The 13,008-nt window shown below is 29.3% G+C and overlaps 1 protein-coding gene across 2 annotated transcripts in view; it reads right to left on the bottom strand.

Moving 5' to 3' along the window:
* The window catches only part of LOC127290235 (unconventional myosin-IXb), a 105,648-nt gene that overhangs the window by 29,055 nt on the left and 63,585 nt on the right, over positions 1-13,008 (bottom strand). For both annotated transcript variants that reach the window (XM_051318700.1, XM_051318702.1), the window contains one exon: positions 1,584-1,934. In XM_051318700.1, coding sequence (XP_051174657.1) covers positions 1,584-1,934 — 351 coding nt within the window. The remainder of the gene's footprint in view (positions 1-1,583; positions 1,935-13,008) is intronic.

The following is a 13,008-nucleotide window of genomic DNA, read 5'->3' as shown; positions in this document are numbered from 1 at the left end:
TTATTACATTTGAGGAGTTTAAATAAGCGCGATTTTTACTACCAATCACAAGTTTATTGCGACGCAAGCGCAGTTGCGTTTAGTGACGGTCGCCTATTGGCATCTCTGATCCTAACCTCACCTTTTGTCTAACAAATTTTTAAGTATTTTATATTAATTAATTTATAAAATATCACAATTTTCGCACATAACAGCTCTTCCTCGCAATATTTAAGACTTTTCTCAAAATATCAACGCAATCGACTCTTTATTTTTAGAGCAATGTTCCTGACAAAATTAAATTTGGGACCTAACCACGAAGTATTATAAGGAGCACTCACTCCACTTTAGCAGATAGCCACGGTTTCGCCAAATCAATTAGAGAAATGTCCCATAACGATTAGGACGCCTCTACAAGATTAAATAAAAGTGTATATTCTGCAATTTATGAATTTTGTTTAAATTTATAGATTTCCATGTGTATAAAAAAATTATTTATATAATTTACATTTTTACATCTCATGTATTTATAAAAATTCTATTACAATTTTTAGGTTATATCACTATCTGTCACCCATCTGTACACAGAAAATAATGGAAAATTCGATGAATATAGTTTGTCCATTCAAATATTTACAAAACAACTTGTTTAAACTAATCAAAATTAAATTTCAAAACCGGCCCGTACTAAATACTGCTGTTGAATACAGTGTAAACAAACAACAAACATTCAAGCATAGCAGACGATAAAATCACGTGACCTGTAGTAATTAACTTTCCCGCTAGGGTTGTTAGTATCGTTATGGGACACTTCATTAATTGAATCGGAAAAACATGTGACCAGAATTTTCCGAAACGGCCAATAGAGTGAGTGCTCCTTATAATACTTCGTGGACCTAACAATGACATGATGTTAATAGAGTTCTGAAGTATGTTCTTACCGCTAACCGGTGGTGAAAATTTCAAATAAGTAGGTATCTCGTTGTATTGAATATAATTTATCGTGATCAAAAATGTTATTTTTAAATAAAAATAAAGGATCAAAAAGAATGTTTTGCGTAATACGTTGTTCTAATAGTAAACGCAATAATCCGGAACTACAATTTGATCCCTTTACAAAAAGGTTGTGAATTAAATAAAGAAGAGAAAAATGGGTAGATATTTTTTCACGGATATTAACAATAGTTTAAAAAATTCTTGTTTATAATTTAACTTTTATCACTGTATATTATTGTCAGATTAAGCTACCCGTCATTTAAAAAAAATCATCCACTAGAGGCGCTTCGAGCAGTCGCTTTATATAGATATTTCAGAACTCTATTCTCGAAATATGTGATAAATATTTTAATTTCCAGACAAATGAAAATTGAATAAAAAATTATAAAATATAAACGATTTGAAAAAAAGTTGAAAATATATGAATTATGTGATAGAAAACATTGAATTTATTCAATGAATATATATTTTAGATATGCATTAAAACATCAGCTTTGAAATTTCCCATTATCATAAATTCGATCACGTCCGAATTTTCCAACATGAAACAACAAGTCTCTGAAACGTAAATGGCATGTCGCAGCGTGGACGTGTGGTTAGATACTGACCAGATATTAAATTATTTGTGGTTGAGTTGTGGTTGAGAGCGTTGCTCGTGCCATGATTTGCATGAGGATGAACGATCGCGGAAGCGGTAAGAGTATGGCCGGAAGGATGTCCAATATTGAGGGTACCACCACCACCAACGCCACCCGGTGGTAATATTGTCCTCGGTGGCACCGCAGGAGCCGGTGAACTTTTATCAGGACTTTTGGCCAGGGGACTGGACGCTGCACCTGCCGGCCCTGAATTGGTCGCAGGTTGGCTTACGTGCAGCCGGTTCCTCAGGGTCACCAATTCCGTGCTCAAACTCTTCAACCGCTGCTGTAGGTGCACCGCTTCATTCGACGACGAGGCATCTGCAAACCAGAAATTTATTCACAAAACTTTAATTGAGTGCCAAACTACCAGTTGTCAAACAAACCAATAAGCAAACTTCTTTACATCTATAACTTCTTTTATTGTAAATATATATATCACAAAATTCTTGCCCTTTAATTGTAGATATGATTTTTTCAAATTTAATTAAAAATCATTTTAGTTTGTATTCACGAATTTTAGTAATTCGAATTTTTAACAATTCGGACTTATAACAATTCTAACTCTTGAAAATTCAAATTTCAAGTAATAATACGAAATATTAACACTTTGAACTTTCGGATAATCTACAATATTTTTATTGGAATTTTGAACATTTGGAAATTCAAAATTTTAACAGTTCAAACTTTTGGAAATTTGAACTTTTAACAATTAATTAAAATTTTAATTTTATCGTATTTGCTCGAAACTTTATTACTCGTGGATTTTTAAGGTTGATGAATTTAAATTTTTATGTGAGATTTAAAATTTTCAAAATGACGATAACAAAATTAAAAATTTGATCAAATTCGCTTGGGATTTGTTGAAATTTTAAATCTAACATCAAATTTGAATTCAGCGACGCTCAGAAAATTCCCGAGTAACAAGTTTCGAGCGAATGCAATGAAATTTAAAAGTTTTGGTCGCCATATTGGAACCGCCATTTTGAATTTGTGAATTAGTAATAATAGTGATGGATAACGCCTAAAGATTATATGAAAATGTATTTTTACGTAATATTTAAAAGCTGGGACACACTAAATTCATCGCTTGTAATCTAAAAATATCTTAAGTAGTGCGTTAAATTAAGAAATTAATTATATTAAATTGAAATGAGATTTGAAGAAAAAAAAATGTTTCAAATCACTATGTACAAGCTTTTTTTTTTCATATTTCTGAAAAAGTCGAGGAAGGTAGCAAAGAGAGAGAGAGAGAGAGAGAAATGGTCGTATCTTAAGATCCGCATCTTCTCTCCTCCATTTTAACTTGTCTGGCATTGTATCTTAGATTAACGGGACAGCGGGCAGCTTCGTGAGCACATTCTTTGTATGTGCATGTGCACATTTTATTTGTGTGTCCAAGTTAAAACACATATATGCACATGAACACACCCAGAAAACTATCCGGAGGCGAACAACTTTGGCATCTTCCATTTCTCTTGTCGGAAAATAATCGCCTCCCGACCCAATCTTTGCGAAAGAAGAGATAGGCGATTTACGATCTTACGCGCGAAAATCACACATTCGTAAGGGGTCCCCTCATTCATGAGACTTGTTCAGGCGCCAACATTTTCATTCATCTCATCCCTCTATAAGCTCGACAATGGCCAATTTCTTTTCTCCTAAAAAAATTTTATTCAATGAAAATAAAAAGAAGAAAAAAAAACAAATGGAAATGAAAATAAATATCATTTTTATTACATATATGGGTGCCTAGTTATTTTCGAGGAAGAATTTTTTTTTTTTTGAAATAACTGTAAAATCAATTTATTTATTTTTATTTATTATATGGTTATACTTGAAGTATGATCACAAAATTATTTTGAGGGCAGAAGACTTTTACTGATTAAATACGTTTAGCCTTTTCAGCTATCAAAATAAAATGAAAAACTAATTTCAATTCATTTCAGAAAGGTATACATAATTAAAATGATAAGAGAAGGAAAAAAAAATTCTATTGAATTAATTATATTTAAAGGCAAATAAGATTAGAAGTGATGTAAAATTTTAAGTTGTAGGTAATTTGTTCTTTTTTTTTTGCGGTAATCAGAAAAGGTAATTCATTAACCCAAAGAAATTTTCGACCTCACTCCTCTAAGCGATCGTATTGCACGATGAATGGGCATCGCAACTTGAAATCCGATAGACGCTACATAGGATCGTGTTCTACAGCGGTACAATACGCTTTCAAATAAATTCGCGACTTACGACCCTTTATTTTCTGGCAACACGTTAACAATCTCTTTCAACTGAATACGAAACCAGATTTACTTTTTTTTCAATTACATAACATAGTTTTTTTTTTTAACTTTTACGAACCCGGATATATACATTGTTTTGAAACTAAAAATTTTACTACAATAATAACGAGCAATAGATTTATGTATAGAAATTTTTTTATTCAAAATAATAATAATTTATTTCAATTTAAAAAGAAAATTTAACACACTCTGAAGAAAGGGACTTAAGAAGCAATTGAATAATAGATTATGTTTACGACAAATTTATATCTATTATAAAAGTTCCTTTTTATTTGTGCGTAAAATCAATTTCTATTCAATATTTTTAATAAAGACTTAAAACATGAATGGTATTTTCACATAAAAATTTCAAAACATTATCTATAATTTCTTTTGCTTTAAAGAAAACAAAAAAGTAACCAAAAAAAACAATACTTTTTCAAAAAAAAAATTGTTTCTTTCTCTAATTTTTTTAAAAAGATTTATTTTGTTTACTGTACGGTACAAGTTGTTATCGTATACAATATAATTGAAGCAATAAAATGAAAATATGGCAATAAAAATGCAAATAAAGCTGTTATTTTAACTGTTCTGGCGTGCAATATTCTTCGTCGTCAAATATTGACGATGGGAAAAATGTTTTTTTGGAGGAAAATTTTAAACGCACACAAAAGAAAATTGTCGCAAGATATTTATATATATATATATATGCGTCTAGAAAAGTAATTAACATCTTGTAGATATGACAATAAATTGTATTTACGATCAGAGGTAAATGTTCTTGCGAGTTTAAGTTTTACAGGCGCATGATGGTTTTAGTAATATAACGCTCCCTTTATATATAATGCCACCGCGGTTTTCTGTTCAGATTTAAACGCCGCGTGTTCATGAGATATATAGCGTGATTTAGTAATAGCACTCATATAATGATCGTTCGACGATAAATTATAGATCTACCGCGTCACAATTTTTCTTCTTATAACTAATATATTATATATTAAAACTAAATTTTTATCCTACATTGAATATAATAATTATTGTATATAAAGGAATAATATAATGGAAATTTATTTTATTTTTCTTTAAACTACATATATATCTACCTATATTACAAAAAGAAATCGCCGGCAACGCCGCCGCCGCTGTTCCAAGACTCTGAAAATAGCCGCAAATCAAGAGAAGGGGGGTAGAAGAAAAGGGAAGGGGGACTTGCGGCTATATTCAGAGTCTTGAAACGATCTTAACCTTTAAATTTAGGGTGAGGGAGGGGAAAAGGAGGGGGGATGGGGCGCAAAGCCGCTGCCGCCGTTGTTCCAAGACTCTGAATATAGCCACAAGTCAAGAGAAGGGGGGTAGAAGAAAAGGGAGGGGGGACTTACGGCTATATTCAGAGTCTTGAAACGATCTTAACCTTTAAATTTAGGGTGGGGGAGGGGAAGAGAGGAGGGGGATGGGGGTTGGCGCGCGAAGCACGCAGGGGGAATAGCCCCCTAGTATATATATATATATATATATATGCGTGTGTGTGTGTGTGACGCGATCTGAAGAAAAGGACCTTAGAAGCAAAAAATTATAGGTTTCGTTTAGAAATTTTAAAGTGAAAATACACAAAGACGTTCAACTGGTAATGCAAACTAATGATATTTAGGTCTTCATTGCATCCAAAATATTCAATAAAAACTGATTTCAGTTTTACAAAAACAAAAATAAACTTTTAGTTCAAGTAAACTATTGTAAACATAACCAATAATTCATTTGCTTCTAAGGTCCTTTTCTTCAGATCGCGTCACACATATATATATATGTATATATATATATACGTAAATACTGATATATATTCTCTGACAATCTCTGTCTTTATATTATAAGAAAGATGAAAAATATTCTTGTAAATGGAAATGTAGTCACGTTCACAATTTTACACTTTTATTGTTTGTGTATGCATTCTTACAACTTTCAAAGGTATATATAACAATTTATTCTAAAAGGTCTTGAAAATGCTATTTCACTCATAATTATATTTAAGCGCATGATTATTGTAAATAATGATAAAAATAAAAAAAAACAAGTAAGAATATATTTTCCAAAAGTAAAATTAAAAGCCTTAATTTTTTTCAAATCTATTAATATTGTGGGTTAAATTGAAAAAAATTTTTTTTTTTGATTTTTACTTATTTTTCAATTGTTATAGGTATTACTTAAAAATGATCAATAATTATTTAATTATTACTTAACCAAATTTTATTGATACCTGTAGTGTGCGAATAATGATATAAAAGAATTTATTTTATAATTTACATAGAAAATTTCATTTATTTATGAGCCGAAAGTTTTGAACGTTCATATGAACGAAATATTTTTTTCAATCTATAAATTATTAAAAATTATGACAACGTATGTGTCGCTGACTGTTTGGGTCCATACTTTACAACTTACTTTAAAATTTCGTATGCGATATATCATTTACAAAAAACTTAAAAACGATGATATATATATTTAGAGATTTATTAAACATATTATATACTTATAGCAAAACTATTATATATAGTCTTTCGAATGTTTCCCACGTTTTTATTAGACACTCACCGTACAAATTTCTAGCACGTGACTATATACATATATATATAACTATTTTTTAATTAATTACTTTTCTCGCGCGCGCGTTTATTATCTTTCTCACCTTTTTGCAGCTTTTTTTATTCACTTGTAATAAGATTCATTTACTGATTAGAGAATGTTTAACATATTTCGAAATTTTCATTGGAATAATACATTGATAAATATACTTAATATTGATATATATATATATATATATATATATATATATACTACTGTATATCCTATAATATATATATATGTGTGTATTTATATACATTTATATACATTTAAAAAAATTGATTTAGTTAAAATAATCGATTACTTGAATATTATCAAATAAATATTTATTTAGTCCAAATAATTTTTATTTGAATCAAATGAAGTGTATTCTAATTAATAATTTCTGTATTAAAAATAAATACCTTTTTATTGACCCAAATAAATATTTATTTGATAATAGCCAAGTAACCGATTATTTTAATTAAATAAATTTTTTTCTTATATAGAATAAAATCTTGTTAATTTTGATGATAGTGGACCATCTATTTTTATTAACTTTCCATCAGTTAACTAATTTTAATAGCATATAGATTTACGTAATTAAAAGATATAAACTAGTTAATCAATTGAATCAAAGCAGTGAAATAACCGATTACTTGATATTAGTAATTTAGTACATGCCGTCAAAGAAACTAGAACCAATTTACATTGCAATTAGCATTATTATCAATTTATATTTATTTATAAATACAAAGTACAAACTGTGTCTCCAGGTGGAATAAAATAGTAACCTTATGGTATATATAAATGAAATACATATTTTGCTAAAGTATTTAAATATATATATACATATATACCTTTATAGAATGTATGACACTTTTAAAAAATTATACATACATATACATAATATTTTACTAAAAATTAGTAAAAATTCTTACTAATGTGAATTAGTCGCTCACTTTTCACTTAATAAAATTTAAAGAGTTAGTACTCATAATTAATTTATTACACTTTTTTAAATAATAAAATAAATCTTTGATTCTAGTTTTCTATTTATTTAAGAGTAAGTCCAAGTTGTGAAATATAAATAAACAAAAAATGTAAACAATTATTGATTAATTTGTGGCCGCCTTTTTTATAATAAAAAATAAAAAAAAAAATTTCTCTATGTGAAAATGGAAAATTAATATATAATGTAAGACTAAAGGGTTAGGTTTAGGTTTGGTTAGGTTAGGTTAGGTTAGGTTGGGTTGATTACTCTTGACATGGAATGACCCATAAAAACCTATATTAGTATTTTAGTTCTGATTTTAACCTCAAACCCACAGGCGAATTGACGTAGAACAACCCATATATCTACCTACATTAGTATTAAAACTAACATAAACTCAAATTCCTAGGTCTCCAGGTCTCCTAGATCTCCAGGATTCAAGGTCATGGATCAAACATAACCTTAAAATTCAAGAGCATAGGGTACCAAGATTCAAGGTCAGAGATCTCACATAACCTCTAGGGATGTGCATTCGAAACAAAAAATCGATTGTCGATTAATCGATTGACTTTTTAACCCTGAAAATTCGAATTTAATCGATTAAAAGTCGAATTTAATCGATTTTTAATCGTCTTTTTCAACAATCGATCGCCATTATTCGATTAATCGCATATTATTAATCGATTTTAATCGAAAATCGATTTCGACTTGCACATTCCTATTAACTTCAAAATTCTAGGGCATAGGTTTCCAGGATTCAACAGGTCTTAGTTCAAATATAACCTTAAAATTCAAGAACATAGGTCAAGGGACCTATGTATATACATATAAAATTTAGAAATAATTCTATTTTATGAATTGTTAACCCCTTCGCTGTCGAGTAGAAAAATCGTTTGTGGGCCCAAAACGGTCCAAAAAAAAAGTTTCCAAAAAAATTTTATATCATCACATTAAAGTTTTTTGGGGTCGCTGAATCCGAATTTGAGGTCAGATTTTAAAAATTCAAAATGGCGGACCCAATATGGCGGAAAAATTTAAAATTGATTCGATTTGTTTAAAATTCGGTAATCAGGGGTTTTTTGGATCGCTGAATCCAAATTTAATGTCAGATTTTAAAAAATTTTAATGGCGGACCCAATATGGCCACTTAATATAGCGGAAAAAATTTAAAATTGATTCGATTCGTTCAAAATTCTGTACTTGGGGGTTTTTTGGGTCGCTGAATCTGAATCTGGCCTCAAATTTGGATTCAGCAACGCCAAAAACCCTCGAGTACCAAATTTTGAACAAATCGAATAAATTTTTAATTTTTCCTCCATAATGGTTCGCCAGATTGGGTCCGCCATTTTGAATTTTTTAAATCTGACCTCACATTTGGATTTAGCGACCCCAAAAACCCTAAAGGAACCATTTTTATGAAAATCAAGTCAGTTTTTAAATTTTTTTGGACTCCATATGAGGTCCGCCATTTTGAATTTTTTCATTCTGACCTCTAATTCGGATTTAGCGACCCCAAAAACCTTAGTATACACATTGACACTCAATTCTAATTATGTTTAGTATTTTTTTTCTAATGTGGACGTATATATGTCCAAAATCACAAAGGTGCTTTTTTGAAAATATATGGGCCATCGACAGTCAAGGGGTTAATGCCGATAGTAGAACATTATTGAACTTAATAATTGCTATACAAAATGATAATACATTATACTTAATCTCATTTTCTATAAAATTACTTTCAGCTGTCAATACTTCATTCTAAATTATATAAATAGAATATATAAATTGCAGTAATAAGTATATGGGGCATTCTATTTCAAAACGACCATCTTAGAATATAATTGTCAGTATGAGACAATTTTTAAATAATTATTTTTCCAATACTTACTAAAATCAAATTACTTTTGTAATTAGCAGTTTTAAAGAGAAAATTATAAACTTTATAGGATAATAATAAGAGATTTTAAAAGAATTTTGTAATTTACTTAATTTAACTTTTCAAATATTTCAAAATTTAAAAAAAATTTCGACATTACCTTTTAAAAAAAAAATATATCTACTATTAAATAATACTATCCTGATTACAATATAAATAAATATATATTATATATATACTAAATAGATGATTAAACAAAAATTATAGCATACGCATATATATCCTCTCATTCATTAAACTGGAATGAATTCACTTTAATTACATATTTTTATACAAGAAACCAAAAGTTTAAGCATCATCCAAATGAAATTGAAATTTTATTGACTAAAATAAACATCAAATTTTAATGAGAAGATTATCTCACTAGATTTAATTCTTTATTAACTTTAATTCACTTTCAAAAATAATCTCCTTCATATAAATGCGAATTTTATTCATGTGCATTAGAAATGTTTAATATATATTCAAGATCAAACACGTGAATAAAAAAAAGGAAATCTTTTTTTTTTAATTCATTATTTCACACTCTAAATATTTAAATTAGTGAAAATGTTTACTAATTAAAATTAAATAATAACTTATTTAGTATAAATTTCCCTCTATATACTTCAATTTTTTAAGAAGAAATGAGAAAATCTACAAGAGGGGAATAAAATAGCCTCTTTTGGCTAATTTGAAATTTATTGGGAACAAAATAAAATTAATATTGATTACCTATGTGACGTTTCACGAAAGAAGGGACTTTACTTAAAAAATGTTTTAGGTTATGTTTGTAATTTTGTAGTTTAAATACACACAGAGAATCAACTATTAATATAAAACATTTATTTTTAAGTCTCCATTATACTCTCTAAATGAATTACGTACCTTAATAACAATGTATAATATTACATATAACATTCATAATATTACTGTGTAATATTGAGGGAATATTACTTGGTAATATTGATGTAATATTGAGATAATATTACATCGCAATATTGAGCTAATATTACATTGTAATATTAAGATAATATTCAAGTAATATTACATGCTGCACTGAGAGACAGTTTATTTAATGAAAAAAGCTAATGAGACAGGAATCGAACTCCAAACCTAACGCACATTAGTCGAGAGTCTTAACCAACAGCCCAATTGTACTTTAAGAGCAGGTCAAAGTCGATGCGATTTTTCCATTGAAGTTCTATGTAAATATTTCTTCGACTTTGACATGCCGACATGACTTTGACTTGGAAAGATTCCCCGGAAAGTATCCCCTGGAGGTTCTATCGGAATTCCGCCAGAACTTCCAACGTAATTCCGTCGGAATTGCATCGGAGTTCCAAAGAATTTCCGATGGGATTCCGATAATTTTTTTCAAAATTTTTAGAGTCCTAATTCCGTCGGAATTCCATCGGAATTACATCGGAAATTCTTTGGAACTCCGATGAAATTCCAACGGAATTACGTTTGAAGTTCCGGCGGAATTCTGATAGAACCTCCAGGGGGCACTTTCCGGGGAATCTTTCCAAGTGGGATATGTACCTAATCGTTTAGTATTCCATCAATATTTCCCAACCAAAAATTTCAGTATTATACCAGAGTTGACTACTGGCGCAGTACTGGTTTAATATTGGCTGCCGAGACTGGGCAGTCTGTACTGAACCAGTACTGGTATTTTCATTGTATCAGTACTGGTGCAGTACCTCCCTCCCAGTACTGGCAAACCAGTACTGAGCCGATATTGAGCCAGTACTGGCTCAAATAAATTTTCTTTTTGATTAATACTAGTTTACAAAAAGTTCTAGAGTGAACCCGATGAATTTTTTTGTTTAAATATTTTGTTCATCAAAATTAAATACAATCGCAAGTAAAATTGCACAAATGTTATATTATCAATAATATAAAATATACAATTAACCTTTCTTAATAGAAATTATAAAAAATAGTTAAACCTACAAACTTATATATTTCAATGGTCAATAAAATTATTGTAATTTGTTTCTGGATGTTATTGTTCAGTTTTTTTCCAAAAGTGAATTATAAACAAAAATTTAATGTTAATTTATAAATAATTTAGACAATTTTTTTAATAATTACCTAATTTCAGGAATTTAGTATTCATTATTATTAAATCATTATATTTGTGATGAGTTAATTTGTAAACTAATTTTGTTTTATGTAAATTGAATTGAATTCAATGTTAATTTATTTATATTTGATATAATAATTAATAAATTAAAGTGAATAATAAAATAATTAAATAGTTAATTCCATAATCATATACATTATAATTATTTAATATACATTTATATTTTTACTGAACTGTTTTTATATATTATAAAAACTTTGGTCTTATAATAAACATATTTTTATATTTATTTTTTGATTTTTTAAAATAATAATTTGCAATATATATTATAATAAAGAATAAAAATTCTTGGCGTTTTCGATTTTATATAATAAAATATTAATTAGTTAGTTGACTAATTTAATTAATATTTAATTTGTGTTGGGTTACTAAAAATTTCAGACACTTTTTCCTAAGTATACCAAAAAAGTATTACCTGGAGTGAAACTTATCTCTGTCACAATTGAAGCTTTCTTTTCGTATACAGGAAATTACAAAACTGCCAGTACTCGGCCAGTACTGAACCAGTAGTGGTTACCAATACTGGTGCCAACTCTGGCAGCCAATACTGGTAAAATGTTATCATCCCAAAGTTACGCCAACTTTGGCGCCAATACTGGGTGCCAGTACTGCGCCAGTATTTGTCAGTACTGCGCCAGTACTGCGCCATTAGTAAATTTTTGATTGGGTTCATGTAATATTACGAATTTTAAATGTAATATTACCTTGATATTAAGGTAATATTAAGTGCTGCTTGTGTTAACAAAGGATATAAAGTAGTTGTTACCTCTACTCAAAAAATTGAAATTCAATTATATACACTCAATGTTAAAATTCCTCGAGAAATCATCATTGAGGGTGTAATGATTCTATTTTATTCTTCAATTGACCACAGCGTGAGACAAGTTGACGAGTTCTTGAACGATTATGGATGATCGATTGTCGGTCGATCAGTCGATACTTTTGAGACGCATACAGAGAGGTCTTTTGGGCCTCTCGGCTCAGCTCTCTCAAGTGGTGTGGTCCCCGCAGAATAGAAAGGGAGAGAAAGACCAAAGGGCGAGCCGACACGAACGGGATGTAAAAGACGAATGGAAGGGAAACAGGTATATATATGTATACAGTAAGAGAGAGAGAGAGAGAGAGAGAGAGAGAGAGCAGGTCCTACTACCAAGGAATTAAAGTAAGCAGGTACCTCGAGGTTGAATGCTGCTTCAAAGAAACAGGTTTTTTTCACAGGCCTATATACTTCCTTCAAGATAACTCTCATCTCCGGGTAATACAAGACCTGTGAATTGAACCGTAGAATGGGTGGGACGATAAAAAAAGAAAAGAAAAAAATTTTTCTCCAAGGAAACACAAACACAAGAATACAGAGTACCGCAAAATACTCTTATTTACGAAAATATCCGATGTATATATATATAAATAAATGGGCCACTTTACACTTTAATGCTTATTCTTTCAAAATATTTTTCAAA

Source organism: Leptopilina boulardi, unplaced genomic scaffold, assembly GCF_019393585.1.
Source record: "Leptopilina boulardi isolate dan_hultmark-lab unplaced genomic scaffold, ZJU_Lbou_2.1 LbouV2_58, whole genome shotgun sequence".
Classification (NCBI taxonomy): domain Eukaryota; kingdom Metazoa; phylum Arthropoda; class Insecta; order Hymenoptera; family Figitidae; genus Leptopilina; species Leptopilina boulardi.
Note: the sequence above shows the minus strand (reverse complement) of the source record. Positions and strands in the feature narration are given on the sequence as shown.